Raw genomic sequence first — 25,355 nt, 5'->3', positions numbered from 1 at the left:
ACATAGAAATGCCAGACAGAGAACACTGATGGAGGATCGTTCCCTCCATCTCTCATATTGGTTGTTGTCATCTTTCAGCAAGCTAAAAAGGTGCTCTGGCATTTTAGGGTAAAAAGTAGGGTGAAAATAACAAAAGGTCACTAAGACTCCTTAAGGATTTTTTCAATTGCTTTATGACTGGATGCTGTGACTGTTTTAAAATATGGGCAAACCTGAAGGGTAAGGGTCATTTGAGATATCATACCCCTCATCATGTTTATAACCAGCACTGGTCACTTACTCTTTAACACTCTCATGAATTACTGAATTTACTCTTCTTTGTTCTTTTACAGGAGACCCTGAGCTTTACCTGTGCCCGCCTGGACACTATTGTGATGGCTTGAATGAGACAAATCCTCAGTGGCCAGCCAGTCCTCAAGAATGCCCACTTCACACCTACCGCTCTGAGCCGGGCGCTGAAAGCAAGGGAGCCTGCAGACCCTGTCCTCCTGGATTCTACTGCAATACCACAGGTCACTGGGTGCGCTCTGGGGACAGTTAGGGTCGGCAGCGCTGTGGTGAACGCTCAACCCATGTCATCCTAAAGGGCTTTCAGTTCAGTTTGGCTTTACATTACATTTGTTTAAAGCAGCGTTTCTCAAACTTTGAGTATTTGCGACCCGAGTTTTCATAACAGTTTTAATCACACCCCCCTAACGTTTTTTTAAAGGTGCCCACTAATACCAATTTGTTCTTTTTTAATTAATGATATATCATAGATGCATATTTTATTATACCTACTTAACTTTTATCGACATTTATCTAACTCTATATTTATTTTTCTAGTATCAGAATGTAGTTTAAGTTAATTAGTTTTGGTTTCAATACATGTATTTTTCATATTTTCGATTCTTGTTTTCTTTTTTTCACATCTTTGCGCCCCCCTTTTTGTTACTTCATGCCCCCCTAGGGGGGCCCGCCCCACAGTTTGAGAACCCCTGGTTTAAAGTAATGCATAGGTGCCCTGTCTTTACACCTGCGGTTCGTTTTATACACACTGCTTGTCAAGAACAGAGATGGGAATGAGGACTGGGATTGGGAATTCTCGTGTGCATGATGTCAGCCTGATATTAGGGTCTACATCTTACAGTGCCAATGAAATGCATTGGTCAAGACACATAAATAGATAGACAGGAAAGGCACTATAGGATAGATAGATAGATAGATAGATATGAAAGGCACTATATGATAGATAGATAGATAGATAGATAGATAGATAGATAGATAGATAGATAGATAGATAGATAGATAGATAGATAGATAGATAGATATGAAAGGCACTATATAATAGATAGAGAGATAGGTAGATACATATGAAAGGCACTATATAATAGATAGCTAGATATGAAAGGCACTATATAATAAATAGATAGATAGATAGATAGATAGATATGAAAGGCACTACTGTATATAATAGATAGATAGATAGATAGATAGATAGATAGATAGATAGATATGAAAGGCACTATATGATAGATAGATAGATAGATATGAAAGGCACTATATAATAGATAGAGAGATAGGTAGATACATATGAAAGGCACTATATAATAGATAGATAGATATGAAAGGCACTATATAATAAATAGATAGATAGATAGATAGATAGATATGAAAGGCACTACTGTATATAATAGATAGATAGATAGATAGATAGATAGATAGATAGATAGATAGATAGATAGATAGATAGATAGATATGAAAGGGACTATATAATAGATAGATAGATAGATAGATAGATAGATAGATAGATAGATAGATAGATAGATTTGAAAGGCACTACATAATAGATAGATAGATAGATAGATAGATAGATAGATAGATAGATAGATAGATAGATAGATTTGAAAGGCACTATATAATAGATAGATAAATAGATATGAAAGGCACTATATAATAGATAGAGAGATAGGTAGATAGATATGAAAGGCACTATATAATAGATAGAAAGATAGGTAGATGGATATGAAAGGCACTGTATAATAGATAGATAGATAGATAGATATGAAAGGCACTATATAATAGATAGATAGATAGATAGATATGAAAGGCACTATATAATAGATAGATAGATAGATAGATAGATATGAAAGGCACTATATAATAAATAGATAGATAGATAGGTAGATAGATATGAAAGGCACTATATAATAGATAGATAGATAGATATGAAAGGGACTATATAATAGATAGATAGATAGATAGATATGAAAGGCACTACATAATAGATAGATAGATAGATAGATTTGAAAGGCACTACATAATAGATAGATAGATAGATAGATTTGAAAGGCACTATATAATAGATAGATAAATAGATTTGAAAGGCACTATATAATAGATAGATAGATATGAAAGGCACTATATAATAGATAGATAGATTTGAAAGGCACTACATAGATAGATAGATACATATGAAAGGCACTATATAATAGGTAGATAGATCGTGTGGACACTAGATGGCACTGCCGCTCCTCAAACCCAACAGACAGACAAGTTAAAAGCCCCAGGACTTGTTTGATTCTTTGTTTAAATTCTTCACAGTGCTCTTCATCAGCACAGCCACACATAACTAAGAAGCACTGCCCACAATTATTCTTTCTCTCTCTCTCTTTTCTCCTCCACATCTCCCAGCAAGCTTTGTCCACCTTAGTTCCGACCCATCGACTGGGTTTAAGGAGGTCCTTTTTATATGATCCAACCCTGAAGTATTTCTGTTTTTTCGCCCACATGACCTGCCAGCACTTTTGGGTCAGGTGGATACCTTATGTCCCATGGTTTGTTCACAGAACCCCCTGGCAGCACCCACAGCACCCAACTGGGCTGAGATACAGAACTCCAAGTCCCATGGTGTCCTGCGGGAATCCAGGGCACCACTGCAAATCAGGGGAGCTGCCCTCTAGTGTCTTGGGGAGCAGTGCCCTAAAGAAGCTGCTTTTTCCAATCCTTCCATATCGTGGGCATCCTGGTGGGTTTGAGTTGCCATCTCTTACAATAGATAGATATGATAACTAATTCTGTGACTTCCACCAATGATGGTTTAAGGGTGTCATAATAATAAATGAATTCTTATCTGATCAGATATTTTGTTTTATATTTTTAATTATTTTAGACCATTTGGCAGAGATCTATTTTTACTTTGACATCAAAGAGTCTATTGCTCTGTGTGAAAAACCTAAATGACTGATCACCAAATACCTGGTTGGAGAAGCCTGTCATGCATATTATGACTGAAATTTAGGGTCATCTCTTACATTTCTGGAAAGGGGCAGCACCCTGGCATACTGTACAAGGCCAAGTTTGAAATTTACAGGGAACAATAACTCTGTCTGAATATACTGGGTGGGAGAAGGCTGGCATGTACAGTGCCACTCAGTAAAATAAAATCATCTGTCATATATGTGGATTGTGGCTGGAGCCTGGTGCATTGCACAAAGTTTGACAATTTGCATCTGGATAAGGGTGCCCTGAGATCAGGGATGGAGAACACAGAATGGAAACCAGCCTGCTGCTCCTGAAGCACACGCTCACCCAACCATGTAATATCATAGGCACACCAGAAGGAGGCAGAATGCACAAAACTAAAATCCAACCCTTAAGTGTTTTGTAGTGGTATTCTTTGGCGCCCTCTTGTGTTTCACCAGTTACACATTCTGAATGGGTAGACGGGCTGGGTGTTCGGGTGAACAATGGGCTCATCATTGGCACAATTATCTTAATGGAGAAATTGCCATTGAATTAGCTGCAGGTGAACATTAAGGAAATTGAATGAAATGTCAAACGTGCTCGTGAAAACAAAGGCTACAGCTGAATCATGAAGTTAAAATGTACTCTCCCGGCGTGCTGTCTTCTTCTTTTCTTTTCAGCTCAGTCTCACTTAGCTAGGATTCTTTCATGGCATAGATTCTCAAGTTCAGATTGTTAATTAAATAATTGTAATGTTTGCATTAGCTGTAAGGCGGCAGGGTAGCACAGTGGTTAGCCCTACTGCTGCTTCACAGTTCCTGGGTTCAAATCCTGCGTCCATATGGAGTTAGCATGTTCTCCCCTTGGTACTCCAGTTTTGTTCTAACATCCACAAAGATGTGTGATTCCAAATTGGCCTCGGTGTGAGTGTGTATGTGTGCGTGAGAGAGTGGGCCTTACATGTTATAAACGTGGCATCACAAATAGCAGAGTACTAAGGCTTCAAAGCACACAGGCCAGATGAGTAATGGAGGACCACAAACTCTACTAGCAGCCTTTGGCCTGCCCAGGCCCCATAAATTGAGAACAGGCTTTTAAATGTCTAAAATGTATCAAAAATGAACTTAAAGGAAATATTAAAGCATAGCAAAAATTAAGACAATATCAAATAAGTCTGATCCTGAGTGAATCCGATCTGCCTTTGGTTCCGAGATGTGGGGTTTGAATCCTGATCTGGTCTTCTGTCTGTGTGGGGTCTGCATGTTCTCCCTGTGTCTGGGGGATGTTTTGCTTTCAGGTTAGCTTGAGTGGGTCTTGTGATGACAGCATACCAGGACCGTTGGTGAAGGCAGTCAGAGCCATTGATAGCTTTTAAGGTCAAACAGAGATCAGCTCTGGAGCTAAGAGGAATCTAAAATAACAATCTGAAAAGCAAGCCAGTCTTAGCTCAAGTTACGACTCTGCTGCAGCTTTTGAATCAAAGAGCCAGTCCATCAGTCTGAGAGCGAAACACCGCAGTAGTCCAATTAAGTCACTCAGTATGTCTGTTGTCTTCTCTGCAGGCATCACTGATTACCTCCACCATCCCTGCCCACCAGGGTTCTGGTGTAGTGGATCCGGAAGTCCCATTCTGTGTCCACCAGGTACCATGAGGCCTGCACCAGGAGGAGCCACCGAAAGTGACTGCACCCCTTGTGCTGCTGGATTTTATTGTCCGGATCCAACCGGAACTGGCCAGCCAAACCTATATGGGTTGCCCTGCCAAGCTTCCAAAGAGTGCCCACCAGGTAAGGGAATTGGTCATTCTGAGAGCTTGCATTTTGGAGAGCAATTGGATAATGATTTGGGGTTCGCTGACTAGCTAGCGGTCAGCATCTCATCAGATTAAAATACAGTAATCCCTCCTCCATCGCAGGGGTTGCGTTCCAGAGCCACCCGCGAAATAAGAAAATCCGCGAAGTAGAAACCATATGTTCATATGGTTATTTTTATATATTTTAAGCCCTTATAAACTCTCCCACACTATTATAAACTTTTCACGCACAATTATACAGCATAAACCCTTTGTATTCTCTTAGATATTAGGTAAGATTCGTTGAAATTATGTATGTAAACACAGTTTACATACAGTAAAACCTAAATATTATTTTAAAGATATCGAGCGTCTCCGATATCACATATGTTACAGCCATTACGACAGACAGGCCACCAGCAATAAATATGTACAATGCAAGAAAAATTGTATACAGTAAAATGTGTGTACAGTGACACTAAACTATGTACATGTAATAAGTACTGTACATAAATAATTAATTATGGTTACTCACCAACAATGATACGACGACTTGTCCGATAACGATGAGTTTAATTTTACTGCACAACAAAGGATAGCGTTACAGCTCTTCTAAAGGAGCCTCTTCAGGCGACTGTTTAGCACTACCGTTGTTCTTCTTCCATCACTCTTCAATCCAAATCCCTAAAGCAGATTCCATCCAGTCTACTGCCTTAAAACGTCCACTTGCAACTCATTTTGCGCCCTGGTTAAAAGACACTGCGGCCGTAGATCTTATATGCTTTTCCTCCTTTTTAAATAAAAAGAATCGTGGACTCATTTATGCTGTAATGGTGTCCTGCAGTGGTGTAGCTGTTTCCTTCCTTCAACATATCCAAAACTTTTACCTTTTCTGCAATCATTTGCATCTTCTGTTGGCGCTTGTGCACGTTAATGCAAAATGAGTAAGATTAGACTTCCTGGTTAATGCAGCACTCTGTCGCTGAGCCAATCAGCAGCACACAGGAACTTAACCGCGTGCTCTGATTGGGTAGCTTCTCAGCCATCCGCCAATAGCGTCCCTTGTTTCAATTCAAATGCGTCCCTTGTTTGAATTCAAATGGGCAAATCAACTGAGGAAGCACACGTACTGTAGACCGCAGACATCCGCGAAGCAGTAAAAAATCCGCTATATATATTCACATATGCTTACATTTAAAATCCGCGATGGAGTGAAGCCGCGAAAGACGAAGCGCGATATAGCGAGGGATCACTGTACTACTTTATGTTGAGAGTAGAACATCAGAACAATTGTTAGACTGAATGAAGTTCCATTTGTCTAAAATAAAATCAAGCTGAGTTTTTAAAGTTCTTAAAGTCCTAATGTCCATCACACTACTCAGTCAGTTAATACATGTGTCCGAGGTTCTTTGTGTGAAGGAAACATTCTAACATCTGTGCCAAATCTGCCCTTCAACCATGTCTCCATGTTCAGTGACACTTGAGATGAGCACCTCTTAGTGTACACCACACAGGTCCTGATAACCACCCTAAAGATCTCCTAATACCATGGAGCAGTGGTCCCCAACCTTTTTGACAGCAAGGACCACTTTATTAGATGCAAATTTTTCCACGGACCGGTCGGGGGGGGGGGGGGGGGGGGGGGCAGTTTTATACACAATTTACATAACATTTCTATTATTATTAAGCAGTTCGCATACGTTTGCAACCCGAGATTTTTCTTCTTTTTTTGCATATAACAAAGACATATGATTTGCATTTGCCATTCCAACAGATTGCACATCACAAACATTAACACTGCTATCTTTTTCTCGCGTCTGCCATTTCTATAGGAGGGTGACAATGAGTTAAATTCCAATGGATGTTTTTCAAATGTTGACAAGCAATAAACAAAAGGTATCACTGAAAACCACAGAAAACAAAAACATCAAAAAAAAAAAACAGTACGAGGAAAGTTCGAAGAAAGAATTTTTTTTACAATGTTTCTGTTTGGGGATCGTTGTGCAAACGTGCACATCTGAGCTGCGACCACAGATCTAACTGCTCTGTGGATGATTCGTTCAAGCATTTCAAGGTCACTTCGTTGTAATGAAAGCATCTGCTGAATGTACTTCGTAGTAACGTGATTTCTATAGACTCGTGTCATATGGGGAAACTGTCGGGACCATAAAAATACTTTGTTGTAATACTCTCTCCTCTCTCTGCGCCACTGCAAAGCCCCGTCCGCCAAGCGTTCTGAAAAGTCTGAGTGAGTCTCCATTGCCGGCAGTTCTCTCGCGGCCTGGCTGTCAGACGGCTGCGGCCCGGTAGTGGGTCGCGGACCGGTGGTTGGGGACCCCTGCCATAGAGCACAGTGACCACTTGGCACTGCCATGATTGAGATTATCAAGATCACGATTTCATGGCTCATACAATTCTTCCATTGGGGTAATAAAGTCAACCTAACCCTAACCTAACCTAACCTGATCCTTTAACCAGATCAAATAACAATAAAGAGAGACATTTAAACCCTAATTAAATCCAGCAATTCCAGTAATACCAATGCAGAATTTCAGTTGGTGAATTCAGCATTCCACTCTATACACCAAAGTCCATGTAATTGTTCTTGTGGGTACCCTTCCACTATCAGAAAATTATAAAAAGTTCAAAATTGTCATCTACATATTTATTGAATATATTATTTTATATTATATACCCTGGCTCAGTGGTAACACTGCTGCCTCACAACAAAGAGACCCGATTTACAACCTGGATTCTAACTGCACTGATTTTGAAAGTCCTCCTCCCTGTGTGCGCAGGGGTTTCCTCTCACAGTCCAAAGACAGACAAGTGAGCTGGATTGGAGATGCTAAATTGTGCCATAGTGTTATGAGTGCGTGTTCACCTTGTGGGGGGCTGGCGCCCTGTTCCTGAGATTGTTCCTGCCTTGTGCCCATTGCTTACAAAGAAGATGGAGCTCATCACTGCTTCTTTGCTCAAGAAATCCATTAAAATGGTTCACAGGGGGTACTCCTCTCACATCCACAAAGATGGGCAGGTTGGGTTAACAGGCAGTTTCAAACTGACCCCTGAGTGAGTGCGGGTTTGTGGGGTGAGTGGGCCCTGTGATGGCCCACTCTCAGTGCTCTCAGTGCTTCCAGGATAGGCTGTACACCTTCTGGATCCCTAAACTGGGTGTGAAAATAGTTTAAGGATTCTCTAGAAACAGCTGCCCCACCACCCCATCCAGTGAAGTGGTGCACACATCAAAGCTGTGTTCAGTCTTTCACCCAAATACTACCAGGACAAACAATGGCTCCCACAATTCCTAGACTGGAGGGACATGCTAGAAGATGGATGGAGTGATGGATGGATGGAGTAGGTTCTATCCAAGACTAGTTTCTGCCTTTTTTGCATGTGATGATTAAGTATATTCTATAATAGTTGGACATAATAATAATTTAATTTATTTAATTAAGTTGTGTTCTTTTGTAAAGACTAGGGTGCTTCACCCACTCCGTGCTTCACTTGCCAACCCCCCTGCCTGCACCACGTGCCAGTAACTTCACGTCTCTGCCACTCGCATATGTAGATTTCATTTTCACCCAACAACCAATCCTTTAATTCTCGTGGATACGCCTCTTCATTGGGAAGAAACACAACTTTTCCCTGATGGCAACACGAATAAGATGATCTACAAGTCTACGACTTAAAGTTTAAAGCCAATCAATACCTACATACTTTTGTCACATCGCCTACCTGTATGTCCATATATTCGATTTCTTTTCACTTTTACCTTTTCATCAATATTGCACTGAATACTGATTCCATGTTTAGATTTACATTGTGGCAACGCAACCTGCCCGTGAGTGAATATCATTTCTTTCTCTCTACAAAAATTGTGTCTGACAACAGCATTCACACAAATGAGAAATGATTGAACTGTGCGCCTGGTTATGTGGGCAGGACTTTTCCAAATCTCTTTGTATAAGCTCTTATCTCACGGGGCTTGAAATTTTCTCTCGTGGGATTTCACTATCACCAAACAACAAATCTTTTCATTCTCGTGGATACGCCTCTTCATTGGGAAGAAACACGACTTTTCCCTTATGGCAACACGAATTCAATGATCTACAAGTCTCCGACTTAAAGTTTAAATCCCAACAATATATTCGATCTCTTTTCACTGTCCCGTTATTTCACAGAGTAATAATGTCGATTTGTTTACACTAATGCGATCTTTACTTTCATTTTTTTGAGACTTTCGAATTTTCGTACTTCCATTATCTCTAACCTGCTCTGCATGTATATCACGCCAACGTTTTTGAATTCTTGACGACGTTCTACTTTGTCATCTACTCTTTGTCTTTTATTTCCAGCCCCGGATGTGGTTAAATCTCTTGGCATAAAGACTCGTCTCGCAGGACGTGAAAGTGTCTCTCTGAAAAAGTCACGTCTCGTCTCCTTCCAAGATTTTTTTTTTTATAATAGAGAGATGTTTCCAATTGAATAGTGGAAAATGCATAATTTTCTCAGTAGTGTGGCAAAGTAGATCCATGGAACTTGTGAGAGATAATGAATGGACTGATGGCTACACTAAATACATAGGACAAATGTTTGTAGCCATAACTGTATTGATCACAGTGGTATGGATTTGGGGTAGCATGGTGGCACAGTGGTAATACTGATATCTCACAATAAGGAGACCAGGGTCAACATCCTCGATGCTCCTTGAATGGTTTCATGTGGGTTCATGTGGGTTTCCTTCCACAGTTCAAATACATGCAGATTTGTTGAACTGACCTTGCTATATTATCCCTGATGTTTGTGTGAGTGTGTTCAACCTGCGAGGGGTTGGTGCCCAATTTCCAGAGAGTTTTGCTGCCTTACGACTGATGATTGACCTAACTTCCCTGCAACGCTACATTGGACAAGTGGGTCAGGAAAATGGATGGATGTACGGATAATGTAGTATACAGTACATCTTTCTTTACATGGGCTTTCTTTTTTCACTCGGGTACCTCCTACCAGTTTCTTGTCTAATCCAAGGTTCTGTTGTTTCTCACTTGGCCTCTTTTTAAAGATGGCCCTTGATCTCTACCCATAATGTCATCAGTAGTCACCACACTGCCTCCTAGTGGCTCTGCCTCTTATTTTAAACCTCAGACAAATTTTGCACTTGACTTACTTTGTCCTGAGCACACATCCTCTTCTTCCACCCCATGTCCAGCTTTCTTAAGCACTTTGCCCAAACAGCATCTTTTCTGTCATTTCTTTATCCCATCCTCCATTTGATCACTTTGTTCAGGGAGTTGAATTGCCCACAATAAAGTGTCCTAATACTAAATGAGTGGCTGAAGCTTGTGGTCTCTTTTCAGGTTCGGTCTCTGAAGTAACTTGCAGGGCTGGATTTTACTGCGGCCCTCAGACTGGATATCCAGAGCCTTGTCCAGCTGGCTACTTCTGTCCAGCAGGATCGGAATCCTATGACAGTGGGCCCCAAAGGTAAGTATTGGTCATCTCCATAAAGCACTGCTCAAGACAGAATGTACATACAGCTTAATGTGGAGGGAGATGTGGTTTTTAATGATTGATACATGGAACTCTCAAGCTTTTTATTTTATTTTGAACGCCTACTTTTGTATCAGGTAGTACAGTGATAATACTGCTGCCTTGCAGTCACACAGTAGGGTTCTTGCCCTGAGTCCTCCCTGCATGGAGTTTGAATGTTCTCCCCATGTCTGTGAGGCTTTCCTCCGGGTGCTCCATTTTCCTCCCACAGTCCAAAGTCATACAGGTTTGGAGAATTTCTGATACCAAATTGACCCTAGTGTGTGATTGCAGTGTGAGTGTGTGTGTGTTCACTCTGCTAAGGACTGTCATCCTGTTCAGAGTTTGTTCCTGCCTTGTGCCATATGCTAGATAGAATAGGCTCCAGCACACATCACAGCCCTGTTCGGGACTAAGTGGGTTAGAAAGTGACTGACTGACATTTATATCTGAAAGGCTTACAGTGCATCCGGAAAGTATTCACAGCGCATCACTTTTTCCACATTTTGTTATGTTACAGCCTTATTCCAAAATGGATTAAATTCATTTTTTTCCTCAGAATTCTACACACAACACCCCATAATGACAACGTGAAAAAAGTTTACTTGAGATTTTTGCAAATTTATTAAAAATAAAAAAATTGAGAAAGCACATGTACAGCAGCTCAGTCACCCTCCTTCCTCCCAACTCGGCTCGATCTGCTGGGGTTACCCATAGTCCTTTTATACTTCTTGACCCGGAAGTGTTTCTGTCCCTCAGTCCAGGTGACTCTTAACACTTCTGGGTCAGGTGAAAACTTCTTTTCTTCATCCCGGAAGTACGTCATTTCTTCTGTCCCTGTGACTAGGACGTACTTCGAGGTTATAGTACAAATAGAAGTCCCTGGGCCTCCCTGCAGTGTCCCCTCGAGGCCCCCATGGTATCCAGCAGGGTTGTGCATTAAAACTCCAATGTCCATGAGGCCCTGTTGGAATTCGGGGCACCTCCACGTTGCAGGGAGGGCTCCATCTGGCGGCTTGGGGGTATTGGCCGGGTTGAATAGCCGGCCATATCCCACATAGTATAGTGGCTGTTTCAACTAACCTGATTTTTCACATTTAGCTTTAACTCACTTTGATTCAACAGATGTTGGTTGTCATGTACATGTGTATTGGGGTCGTCAGGATTGGTCTGGTAAGTTCACCTATAGCACCTTGGGACGAGAAGTGGCACGGTTGCTGATGCTGTGTCCTGTTTTCTCCACAGCTCTGAGCCGATGCCAGGAGAGGAGGCATAGCCCCTCCCCCAGTGGGCTTTATTAGCCACGCCCCCTAGGTTCACGCCTCATAAAGACTGAAAGATGAAGCAAAGAGAAGGAGCTCTCAGGTGTTGCATTTGGTTTAATGTTAAAAAGCACATCGCCATCAGAGCAAGGACTAATTTGTATCTTGTGCTGGACTTTTCCATTTCAAAACTGCCAAATAAATGGGGAACTACTGGCTTGGTACCCCAACCATTGCACGTTTATCACACAGTAAGGCCGTAAGGCAGGTCGGATTCACTCAGGATCAGACTTGTTTGATATTGTCTTAATTTTTGATATGTTTTAATATTTCCTTTAAGTTAATTTCTGATACATTTTGAACATTTAAAAGCCTCTTCTCAAGTTTATCACACAGTATATCCATATTACTAACCGAAGGTTGTAAACCGGATGTACGGACGCAGGGCACACGGTTGCAGGCTCACGGACGCAGGACGCATCGAAGCGCACGCGCACTGTGACTCAGCGCCCTAGAGTTCAGTAGGTAGCGCCCAAGCAACACAACACAACCTGTAAACTAAACGTCACGTCACAAAACAAACCGCTGCCCGAGAGGAAGACGAGACAGGCTATAAGTAATAAACTTTAACAGGTCCTTTACTAAGATCATTCTCCAGAGTACACATTACACAGCTCACCAATACCCATAATTCCGTATTACTACGGAGTCCCCAAAGGTCCAGATTACAATATACTACAGCATATTCAAATCACATTACAGTAATTCAGTATTAACAGTACAGCCACAGAAAACACAAAAACGAGACCAGATGGATAAAAACAATAAATGAAGGCTCCTACAATGCGCTTTAGAAACACCAAAAGCAAAGAAGTCACGGCTCCAAAAAGAAAGACCTCAACTAACGGAAATAATGAACGAAGGCACCTACAACACGCTTTTGAAACACCAGAAGCAAAGGAGGCACGGCTCCAAAAAGAAACAGCTCAGGTATCTTATAGGCGGGATGACGTATCGTGTCTACTGGGAAACACAGTGAATGTGGTGTCTATCTATATATGTGTATGTATTTAAACTTGAGGTGGTGGTGACTACTGACAGTGCCAGCAGTCAGCTACTCCACAGTACCTGCGGTCAGCGGTTCAATTATAATTCCTAACAGCAAACGACGTCTAGCTAACAACACACCCATAGAAAAACAAAGACGAGACTGCATGGATAACAACAATGAACGAAGGCGCCTACAACGTGCTTCTGAAACACCAGGACCAAACGAGTCATGGCTACAGAACAAAACCGCTGTACTGCAAATATATTTCTTTCATTAAATGAAATCTTTCCCTCCATGATCTTACATCCCTACTAATATTGGAGAGAACAGAAAGTAATTGCCATTCTTGGATTTGCGATTCTTTTGAGAATCACGGGTTTACTGGTTGTAATATAAAACAAATGGGGTGATTTAGCTGTAAATAATCATATTTGATCTGTTTACCTTGCAATGATTTATCTTTGAATCGTTTTAAAAGTTTTTTTAATTTTTATTGTACTTTAAATGAATTACGAAGTTCCTTCCATGAAATACATAGACATACAATATTTAAACTTAATATTCATATTGATAGTCAGAAAAAAACAATATAATTGAATCACATTGAAGTTAATGTTAAGTTGTGCATACTGACCAGGAGCAGGTGCCATTGCTTCTATTGAGAAGGGACCTGCTGCACTGTTTTCTGTCTGCCTTTATAAAGCTGATCCCTGTGTCAGTACAACAACAAAGTTGCCCCAATTAAAAAAGCCACAGCATCTGTCTTAAGGTGTCATGTAAACTTTATGTACTCACCTGATTTAAATTGCTGGCTAAAACATAAGGGCTGCTGTTACATATCAAAATTTTGGTCCTTCATCCCTTTTGATTGCTTGGATCTATGCTCTTCATGATGCTTCATTAGTGGGAAAGCTGAATCTGAACATAGAGGGACACTATAAAAGCTCTTCTTTTGTCATTCTGCCATTGTCTAGGATAACAACAAGAGTGTTTACCCACCCAAAAGAATAAATATGGGGGTTCGAAAAGGGCTGATGGGACCAGACAAAGCAGATATACTTATAAAGCAGCAATCGGGTGACTGTGGTCCAGGTTATTTTGAGGATGTTCTGTCTGAATGAGGAGACATCCCATTATTGAGATGAACATGTGGGCGGAGCTACTGACAGGATTTCAGTTCCCAGCATTCAGCTGGAGAATGCAGGGCTCGACGGGAGGAAGCAATGTGCTTTAAAGGAGTCTGCATTCAGCAGAAGGAAATGATTCTAGAGGAACTGCTGGGGCCTTTCACATACAACATCTCAATGTACTTGTGGTGAGCAGTAATGGGACGTCCTAGTTACCATTGGGTATTATGCATCGAAATTCCATAATAAGGGAAATCATATTGGGATGACTGACTATGCCACCCTTCCATGAGGGGAAACCACCTCACGCCACTGAATGTTTGATTAATTGCTCCAGCACATTGCCAGGATGATGACGAGCGCTGGATTAACATAACCTTGTAGATCATTTCAGAGACTGTTACCTCTCCAGTTCTTAGAATTAATGTCCCCTTAGCCCGTGTGTAATACTTTTTACCCTTCAACATTAAACTGTTCACCCAGTGACTTCCTAAAGTTTAAGTTCATTCTAATCCCATTTTCCACTGACGGGCCACTCCTTCTTTTATTCCCAGGTGTGTTTTCCCATTCTACTGTCCTTCCAACAGTACACAGATGTCTCCTTGTCCTGGGGGGTTCCACCCGGTCAATGTAAGTGGTTTACGTGACTCAGTAGAGAAGAGCTGCATGATATGTGATTTTGGGACCTATCGGCTGGGTTTACCAGAAGAAACTGAGTGCCAGGCATGCCCAACTCGTTACTTCTGCCCATCAGGTAAGTCAGGTTTCTATTTCTGACATCTTTGACCCCATTGCTAAACAGTGGAATTGGCAAATTGATGCCCATAAACTGCATAAAAAACAGGTGAAGCCTGAACACCACTCATGTCATGTTCACCCTCTCCACTGCACCCCTACAAGTGAGGCCTTCTGAACCTTCTCCTTATTTTCAGGTACACAGAACTATCTTCTGAATCCATGCCCCAATGGACATTACTGCCCCCTTAGTTCTGGTGTGCCAGTGCCATGTCTACCTGGTTCCTATGGCAACAGCACAAGAGCCAGCAGTCAAGAGGACTGCAATCCATGCCCTGCTGATACCTTTAACCACCTGTTTGCTCAGGAGGCCTGCTTCCAGTGTGGCAGCTTCTCCTTTTCACTTCCTGGTGAGTCTTTTTAAAGTTCAGTTTGAGTAGGTTGTTGTAATTTGCCCTTGGATTATTTTTTATAAATCAGGAGGCCTGTAATGGTAAGTATTCCTCTTTTATTTATTTTTTTTTCTTCTTCGTCCCCAAAACAATAACAACTCTCACTTTTGAACAAGTCTCCCCATCATCTCCCAACATCTGTCATTTTAAACAGCACCATCTACTGGAGCTTCCAGTGTAGCACGTAATTCACAACACAACATACAAAGGGAATCCAGCATCCACTAAAGAAATTGGAGACCCCCTCCAGTGTGGCAAAAAGACAAATCTGTTACCTGCTGATTCATTTATTGTGTATTTTCTAGCGAGTTTCTGGGACTTCTTGGTGGCTAATCTGGGGATTCTGAAATCAAGAAATCTCATTTGGACATTTATTGTGCCCTATCTTATTATTTCCCAAAGAAGTTGTCATTTTTTCACTGTCTTTTCACAATGTCATTTTGGATGTTGATGGGCAGAGCCATATTGAGATATTCATTTTGGCTGTTGCCAAGGTCAGGAATGTGCATATCAGAGTTACTCTATAAATTGACCTATAATGTGCCATTTGGACCTCTGTATTTGGATAACCAAAACGCTTTATGTGTGTCTCTCTGGGCTTTTTAATCTCAGTTTTCTGTCTTTCTTTTCATCTATGGTTCTGATTGTTGTTCATGCTTCTGGCTTGGCGAAACATCGGATTGGCTCTGCACGTACTTCTTTTAGATCACATTACATCTCCTCATCCTTTAGTTAAAATTCTCTTTGCTATGCCTGAGCAATGGCCACTACCATACATAAAGAGCAATAGACTTGAGCTGTGGACATCCAGAGCACCACTCCATTGAGGAGGTTGTCACTTTATATTATACATCAGTGATAACACCTGGTTACAACTGAGTTAAGATTAGGGTCAGGGGTGGGTCATATGACTCAAGTCAAATAAACCAAATGACAAAAACCTGCAATCCAATTGGCTCTCCAGTGGAGCTACTGAATCACGGAGCTGCAGAGGTCTGCAGCCGGGCCTATCTCAAAAAGACCCAGAATGACGGTTCCTGCTATCCAAATCATGATTCAGAACGGTGGCACAGAAACATCATAAAGATGATGATTAAAAAAAAATAATCACAAGTTCAAAATGAAAATTAAATTCCTGAGCATATGTAAAAATGGATAATGTACACTCCAAAACCCCTGAAGCAAAGCACAGCTGTTACGAAGAGGCATGGCAGCTTCTGTCGGGACCTGGCATGGCTAGAAGTTATTGAGCTGCCTCTCTGTGTCTGTGATCCTAACCACATGACAGTCACATGATAGAAGGGGAGGAGACATCTAAAAGGGGATCTTGGATGGTAGGGTTTGTCTAGCCTGGTAAACATTGTTAGCCCACTTTGGGCTCTGGTGTTGAGCTCCATTGTACCTTTTGGACTCTTTCTCCTGATTATCCTGCCTTACACAACAGTGCCGGTGAAAGGTTATTTTGTGCCCGACGTCAAGCTTATTAGTGTGCCAACTCAATGTTTGGTAGCTAACCTGTGTGGCTGCCCAAACCCAGACCCCCACCCTGATCTGCACCCTGGGCGCATGTCTTATTCACCTTAATGTTGGCACCGACCCTGAATGTCCCTTTGAAGTCAGCTCATTGTGATCTGCACGCTAATGAGGGTTTGCAATGCCAAGCACAAGTTACAACCTCCCCTCATGCCCGAGTGGGTCATTTCCCCTTCCATGTCTTCTGAGACTCTTCTTTTAAGTTTTAGAATTACATTTGAATCTGATGGGGGAAGAGACACCATTTCATCTCTTGTGCCTTTGCATCAATGCCCTGCTAAACAGTTTTTCAGTCACAGAGGACCTCCTCAGGTAACCACCTTACTCCACCACAGGATTCATTACTTCTCCAAATCAGCCCTTTCCTCTTACAGATTTAAACCCTTGACTCACTGGAAACCAAAAGTGGTTGTGTAATCCATTTATGCCTTGCCTTAAATCACACAAGTGAAGCGTCACAGCTGAGTAACCCTTCTCCATTCTTTGTGTTTCATCACAGGTGCCATTTCCTGCATGTGCAATGGTTTGAATCGTGCCTTTCAGCCATCAGATGGCACCTGTATCTGTAGGACTGGCTTCGTTTACTATGACGAGCTCGGCCAGAAGAGTTCAACAGGAAACAGCGACGCAGACTGTCAGCCAGAGGTGAGAGCAGCCATACTTGTTTAAAGCAGGCTCACCTTCTGCTCCTGTCTAACTCAGTGGCGTAGCTCGAGTTCGTGCCACTCGGAGCGGGGCGGTGCTTCAAATTGCCACCCTCCAGCATATCTGAATATGTTAACCTATTTATATAGAAAATTAAAATGACGTATAGAGACAAATTAAGATAAGATAGAGAAACAGCAATGATTTTTCACATATAATTATTTATAAGCATCAACTAGACAAGAATATAGATGCACTGGTAAGCTGTGTTCTAATTATTAGTTTAATATAATTAAGCTGCGAAAATCAGAACCAGCGTAGTGTACAAGTGATAGGTGGGGATGTTTTCTGCGCAGAGCAAGAACGCATTCGGATTGATAACGAAGCAAAATTAGAAATTAGTTGTTTATCTTCCTGGAAATTATTATCGGTGTAATGTTTCTGTTTATTTTTGTTATTGCCTCATAAATTTCAACTGCTGTGTCTGATGCCGTCACAGAAGGACAATCTGAAAATTATTTTTGATGCATTTGTGGTTAAAAATCAGAGAATTTTACTTTTTTCATTCATGAGTGATATTTTTTTCTGAACCCTGCTGCTTACACACAAATTGTACTGAGCCTTTTGGCCAATAACGCCACCCCCAATAATGTGCCTCCCGAGGCATAGAAATCAAATGCAGAGCCATAAAATGCATCAGTTAATAAAAAACAACCAGCCTACAGCCTTGGGTACTGCTGGTTTGGAGTCCCGAATGAGGCACCTCACCGGCATTGTGAGGCAGTGTCCGTTATGGCACTACAGCCATATGGCGCGATTCCCCGAGGGTGATCATTGTTGAGGACCCGAGCAGCTGGACCAGGCCAAGGGGATGCCCACATAACAGCTGGCTGCGGCAGATAGATGGTCATTTTAGAGGGTGGGACTGGACCACGTGTCTGCCTGGGGGGTTGCCAACCAGGATCCCAAGTTGTTTCATCATGTGGTGGGTGTGGCAAAGCGTTGTACCAGTGCATGCTCGCCAACCTGACCTGACCTGACCTACAGCTCCAAACAATGAGGAGGAATTTCCTGCATGCACAAAAAACAAGCAAACAAACACAATGTAGACACCAGGTCAGAGCTCTGATCCAAATGCTTCTACTCAAGCCACACAGAGGACTGCCATGTTTTTTCTTTCTTTTGATTGAATGGTGTTTTCTTATTGCATTTTGTTATTTAAACGTAACAGAGTCACTAGAAATGTCTTCACGTGTGACCCTGTCTTCTTCTCTGTCACCCTCCCCTGTTGTTTGCCTTCAGCTGAGTGAGCGATGTGCATCTGGAGAAGTGAGGCTGGCCCACTCCAGGAGGTGCGTTCTTCCTGCAGTCCACCAGTGTGCATCTGCCTGTGGTGGCCGAGGTGGAAGGCTTGATGCAGACCTGGGCATGTAAGTCACCTTTTCCTGCTCAGTCAATTACTAAGGTGTGTAGGGTTTGTAACAAAACACACAAAAACAAAAGGTTGGGGACGTTTAGTCCCCGTTTAGTGTCATAGGCTGACGCAATGAATAGGACTTTACAGACTTGAGTCCAGAATAGAACTGACTAATACAGAAATGATTAACATATATATAAAATGAAACAACAGGAAATGATGTAACAAGAAAGTGGCTTTCTGGGATCAGAGTGACATCATATGGAGGTGGGATCTTGAGGGGTGGAACCAGAAGTAACATCATAAGGTGTGATTATTGAACTGGTTCTTCAGTTGTTCTGTGGGTAAAAGAGTAGAAAGAGTTAGAGTACAGCGCCATCCCCTGGTCTGGCAGGAACATACAATTAGTTGAGCCCGTGAACTGTCTCCCAATCACACATGTGTGACAGGTTAAAGCGAAAAATCTGCAGATTTAGCCCATTAGTGTATAAAAAAGCAAAATAATTCTTTACGAGAGCAACCAGTGCTTATATTAGGCCAGAACTATCCTTTCAGTAGAAGCCGTGAGGTCATTTTTAAAGGAAGAGGAACCAGAAGATGAGACTTCAAGTCAAAAAAACGGGCTGATATTTGTCACCATTAAATTCAATACATCTAAACCAAAACCTAAAACCAAAGTGTAGTCATAATTCAGAAGCTTAAGATCATCCATCCCGCTATTTCCTAACTACACAAGGGTCTGCTGGAGGCAATCCCAGCCAACATAGGGCACAAGGCAGGAAACAAACCCTGGGCAGGGCGCCAGCCCACCACAGGGCACACACACCCACACACTAGGGACAGTTTAGGATCGCCAATGCACCTAACCTGCATGTCTTTGGACTGTGGGAGGAAACCCACGCAGACACGGGAAGAACATGCAAACTCCACACAGGGAGGACCTGGGAAGCGAACCCGGGTCTCCTTATTGCGAGGCAGCAGCGCTACCCACTGCGCCACCGTGCCGCCCATAGCTTAAGATCATAAAACATTAATATAAGTGTTCTGAATTGGTTTCATTTTTGAATTGTTTGAAGCATTTCCTGTGGCCTTCTTTGTGGTTTTGTACATTGCAGAACACAAATCCAGCACTTGCTTGTAGACTCTGAATGTTTCTCATAAAGTTAAAAATCGGTAACATCCATCAGCATTGTCATTAATGTGTATCTATGAGTGTAGCTATTTGGTGACTCTGCTTGTTTATGGTTGTCATGGTGTTGCCAGGGGAGTGTGACATGTGACATCAGATGGGCGGTGGCATAAAGGTCGCATCCTACACTTCTTCCTTACCTGAGTTTTGTGGCTGTGCACAAAGCCTCTCACTAGTGAAGACTTTCCTTCTCACTTTTGTTAAAGAACCTTTTTGCAACACAAACATCTACTGTATGTTGATTACTTGGATTTCAACCCATTGTAAATGGGTAGCACAGCTAGTAGTTAACACAATATAACAAAATATCTTTACTCAAAGTCCAGAAAAATGCCCAAGAAAATAAAGCAACTATATATTCGATATCACAATATATCAAAAACAGAAAGAAATTAATAATATTCAACCTCATGAAAAACACATCAGGTGCAAAACAAATGTTACCACGAGACTCATTGAACTTCAATATCCTCATGAAGATGTCCGAATGATTTTGACTGACCAAAGAAATATTCTGTAAATAATAATAATCTCTCCATTATAAAAAAAAATCTTGCGTCGAGACAAGACTATTGGCAAGCGATTTTTTCCAAGTCCAGCCCTCCTCTCAACCATTTACGGTTAACGGCCCACAGCCACGGTCCTCTCACCTCTCATTCGTGTGAATATTTTTGACAGTCACAATTCCTGCGCTCTCAGATATTATAAATTTTCCTCACTTTAAATTCCCAATAAAAGAAGACTTATTATGTCCAAATTTTAATGAAGAATTTCATCCTGAAGGGTTATCAACAGAAGAAATGAGTACATGGGCAATCCTAGCACCAAGAAATGATGTGATGAAGCAAAATGAATTAACACAAAAAATTGTCGATCGGTTACACGGCAAATTAGTTAAATGCGTATCAATAGACTATACTGAGACAGTTGGTGGTGATAGTGCGGAAGATGAAAACATCAACTTACAATATCCCGTAGAATATCTGCAACCGATAGCACCGTCCAGTCTTCCACCATCTGAATTACTGTTCAAAGAAGGATGTATCGTAATGTTATTGCATAATTTATGTCTGAATGATGGGCTATGCAATAGGACCAGATCAGTTGTATTCAAAATTGGTGGAACAATTCTGACATGTAAAATTTTAACAGGCGACAAGAAAGATAAAGTAGTACCGTGGATAACATTAGACACCAAAGGAGATCTTGATATGCCATTTGTATTAAAACGTTTACAGTTTCCCATTAGAATAGCTTTTGCTTTGACAATTAACAAAGCACAGGGACAAACATTCGAAGAACTGTTTATTTATTAGAGAGAAAGAAACGATATTTACTCACGGGCAGTTATACGTTGTGTTGTCACGATGCAACTCCAAACACGGAATCAAAATTCAAAGCGAAATTGACGAAAAGTTAATTCCAAATATTGTTTTTACTGACGTTTTACAGTTAAAGTGTAAGTTTCAAAAGTATTTGCATGTTAATTTCAAAGCTAAACAGAACAAAAATGTATAATGCAATGAATAACTCTAACACAACATGAAATATAATTTTCTTTCAATTTATTATGCTTTACTATTTTTTAATATGGTTAATTACTCGCTGGAATGTAAAATAGTTAGGTCTATTATGCATATGTAACAATTCCCATTAAAATAACAATCTGTTTAAATTGTACATCCGCATCCACATACATGAGTGGCAGAGCCATGAAGCAGTGCATGGCCTCCTAGTAATAATAATAATCCATATTACTAACCGAGAATAGTAAACCGGATGGCATGGACGCACGTACACGGTGATGGGACCATGAGACGTACTGCGCAGGCGCGTACAGCGCACGTCTCATACACCGCAATCGAAGTCGTATCCACCGCGAACGAAGGACTCATGGCCCAAAAACGAAACAGCTCAACTGACGTGAATGAGAAATGAAGCAACAAGGCGCCCATAGCTAACGACTACCGACACAGCCACGCCAAAAAGAGGATTCTGCGCTGCAGCCCGGATTCAAACAGAAGAGGCTACGGCGGCCCCACAGGTCCACAAAGATAGTACGAAGGGCGCAGGCGTCTCCGCCATATTGTGAGTGGCACTACTGCGGGGTGAAGTTAGGAGTAATGTACTGCTTTGGGATTGTACAAACCACTGAACGCTTTACACCGAATTCAAACACAATACAGCTCAACGATACAAACACGAGTCCTCCTAGATAAGATCAATGAACGCAGACGCCTACAACGCGCGTCTGAAACTGCGGAAGCAAAGCAGGCACGGTTTCAAAACGAACGAGCTCGACTGACGGATATACAAACACGAGCCCGGCTGGATAAAATCAATGAACGCAGGCGCCTACAACGCGCGTCTGAAATACCGCAAGCAGAGCGGGCACGGCTCCAAGACGAATGAGCTCGACTAATATATTTCAGGATACCCAACGCCGAGGGTAGGCGAGCGAAGCAAGCAGGGGGTGCAGCCCCCCTTGTAATAATAATAATCCCCATCATGACACCAGTGATCTTATCTCGCTTCCTAGAACTATGAATAGACCTACAGTTAAACAGTTTCAAAGTTAAACTACAGAACATTTGACTCGAGATGAAGTCCAACAAAGCTATATTAACAGTGTGCTGATGCCCCCTTCTGCAGCTGCAATGTCTCTATAGCTGTTTCTTTAGATTGTTCTACCCATGGACCATCTGAAAGATCTGGACAGGGTTTACACATCTCCTCTGCTCACACTTCCTTGTCTTACTCTGCAGTTGCCATTGCCAAGAGTACACCTCATCTGAAGAGGTCTGTGGCACCACTTGTCAAGCACAGATGCCCAAGATCATTGCCAGTGTCACTCCCGATGGACCACTTCAAGTGAGCCTCATGGACCAAGAGTCAGGAATTATTAAGAAATTGGTGAGTAATGATCGGAAGCCTTGTTTGGAAGTCTTGATGGGATATGAGGAACATATAACAACAAGTGTCCATCTTTAATCACAGCGTATTGCTGACGTCTTGGGCCCTGAAGGACCTTCCGAGAACCCCAGAGAAGCCCACTTCATTCTGTTTCAGCCAGCAGGGGTCTATGGGCTGATCCTTCTAGCCAACAGGGAGATTGAAGATGTCCTGTCAGGTGTGTGGTGTGGCTTATTACACTTTGGGCAGGGTGGTGGAGTGTGCAGGGCTTTCCAACTCACTAACCTCGGGATGTTTCTTTCAGAGATGGACCCTGCTTTGAATATTGAAAGGGGACGTAGCTCCTACAAAGATACCCTTCCTGTCATTTCTAACCCCGTGATATGTGTGAGGCCGCAGACCATGCTTATCTTTCACATTAGCATTGACCCCATGAGTGAGTATTGTTGGCCTCTCCACCTTTATCTGCTGTGCAAGACTACCTGAATATCCAGAGAAGACGCATTCAGCTCTGCCTGGGCTCTTATGTAACTTTGATGTTATTGAACTGTAAACCACAAGGCAGCAGTGGTAGGCAGTACATCCTCGGATTTGATTAAAGGAGTTTGGTCTTCACCACTGATTCCTTGTGTGATCCCGAGCGAGGGGCTCCAGTATTAGGAATATAAAGACGATTACAATATTGAAGTTTTGAGGCTGTACAAATACGCAATGGGCTTCCTTAATGGCAAGAACGGAGTTTGGGGGTGGCAAGTGGGACAACTGCCCCAGGCCCCGTGCCTAAGGGGGCCCTGCTTTTGAGGTCCACAGGTCTTGTTTGAGCGGATTTGTCAAGTTATATTCTCCAGTATTTGGAGATGCTTCTAAGAGGAACCCTTATCACATATTGAGACTTAAGAGTATACTTGCAATTTGGGTACTTTTCAAGAAGAGACCCTGCTAATTTCTGCCTGACACCACATCACATTTCGCACTGTCGTGGTATTGTCATGCACTTTTTTAATAGATTATATTGTTTTATTTTCAATAAAGTCTGCATGTTATCATGCAAAAATTAAACTGAACACGGTAATGAGAAAATCCGGTGTATGTTAACATTATTTGTATTAAATTTGTGTGCATGTTTGTACAGTCCACACATACCGGTAAAAGTGTTTGATGTCACTGGCCCCAGCCCAAGGCCCCACACACCCCTAAAACCACCTCTGCTTAATGGATAAGGTGTGTAACTGTAAACCATAAGACTGTAGGCACATGTTACACTACTCACTCCATCTGTAACTCTGAGTAAGCCACTTCATGCTGGAGTATGTGAATTTCCCCTTGGGATTAATAAATTACCTATCTATCTATCTATCTATCTATCTATCTATCTATCTATCTATCTATCTATCTATCTATCTATCTATCTATCTATCTATCTATCTATCTATCTATCTATCTATCTATCTATCTATCTATCTATCTATCTATCTATCTATCTTCACTTCAAGGTTCCAGTATTAGAAATATAAAGACGATTATGCTATGGAAGTATGTAAGCTACTAGTCAGTGTGCTTCCAAAATGGCTGTGGTGTTTGTTTGTAAGACCTTAATGCTGCAGGGTCAGTTCCACCACTGATTCCATAGATGACCCTGAGCGACTAACTTCACCTGACGGGGCTCCAGTATTATGACTATTGTGGCACGCGGCTGGGGGTGGCTTCCAGCCGGGACACCCAGGAAGACCGGAGGAGGACTCACACCTCCTTCAGACCATGAGGGGACGACCGCCCTGGTTCCTTTAGGGGCCATGGGTACAGAGCTGGGAAGCTCAACCCTGTAGGGGCCCGTGGTCACCACCAGGGGGCGCCCCCATGCCTGGAGAACCCTGGACCCCAGCACTTCCGCCACACCAGGAAGTGCTGGGGGGAAGATGAGTGGGGACACCCGGAGTGCTTCCGGGTACGCAGCTGGCACTTCCGCCACACTGGGGAGTGTCAGAAGGAGATTGCCGGGACACACCTGGAGCACATCCGGGTGCTTATAAAAGGGGCCGCCTCCCTCCGCAAGAGGACTGGAGTCGGGTGGAAGTGGACGAGAGTTGTGTTGGAGAGGAGTGGAGGTGGCCTGAAGGAAGCAGGCACTGGATGAAGAGGCCTGGACTTTGGGGGATTGGTGCTGGAGGCACTGGGTTTGTGCGTACTGGACCTTTTAAATAGTGTAAATAAACGGGTGTTGGGAGACAATATGATGTCCATCTGTCTGTGTCCGGGCTGCCTCTCACACTATATAGTCAGTTATATCATTGAAGATTCAAAGCTGAAAAAGTAGACAATGCACTCCCTTAGCGGCTAAAGTGTTTGACTGTAAACCATAAGGCTGCAGGCTCAGATTCCCCACTGACTTCATGCATGACCCCTTAGTGAGTCACTTAACTTGCCAGGAGTTCTGCAGAACTATAACTATAAAGTTTATAATAACACTGTATATTATAACTTTCA

General features: G+C 42.2%; 1 protein-coding gene across 2 annotated transcripts; it reads left to right on the top strand.

Moving 5' to 3' along the window:
• Nucleotides 1-251: 251 nt before the first annotated feature.
• LOC127529153 (platelet endothelial aggregation receptor 1-like) lies at nt 252-23,625 on the top strand. 2 transcript variants are annotated; one of them, XM_051931911.1, is made up of 10 exons: nt 252-512; nt 4,789-5,013; nt 10,376-10,502; nt 14,542-14,741; nt 14,920-15,132; nt 17,207-17,352; nt 18,655-18,782; nt 22,724-22,871; nt 22,956-23,088; nt 23,176-23,625. In XM_051931911.1, exons 2-10 carry the CDS (start codon nt 4,875-4,877, stop codon nt 23,355-23,357), a joined length of 1,416 nt encoding a protein of 471 aa, XP_051787871.1. In that variant the 5' UTR covers nt 252-512; nt 4,789-4,874; the 3' UTR covers nt 23,358-23,625. The 2 variants fall into 2 exon arrangements, with proteins under 2 accessions (XP_051787871.1, XP_051787870.1); XM_051931910.1 differs by lacking the exon at nt 252-512 and having other exon boundaries at nt 4,518-5,013.
• The last annotated feature ends 1,730 nt before the right edge of the window (nt 23,626-25,355 follow it).

This window comes from Erpetoichthys calabaricus, chromosome 9, assembly GCF_900747795.2.
Source record: "Erpetoichthys calabaricus chromosome 9, fErpCal1.3, whole genome shotgun sequence".
Lineage (NCBI taxonomy): Eukaryota > Metazoa > Chordata > Cladistia > Polypteriformes > Polypteridae > Erpetoichthys > Erpetoichthys calabaricus.
Note: the sequence above shows the minus strand (reverse complement) of the source record. Positions and strands in the feature narration are given on the sequence as shown.

Coding starts and splice junctions, on each gene's coding strand:
- LOC127529153 (XM_051931910.1), top strand. CDS start 4,767: ATGTCTGTTGTCTTCTCTGCAGGCATCACTGATTACCTCCACCATCCC. Junction 17,353..18,654: donor ACGCAGACTGTCAGCCAGAG/GTGAGAGCAGCC, acceptor GTTTGCCTTCAG/CTGAGTGAGCGATGTGCATC. Junction 18,783..22,723: donor CTTGATGCAGACCTGGGCAT/GTAAGTCACCTT, acceptor CTTACTCTGCAG/TTGCCATTGCCAAGAGTACA.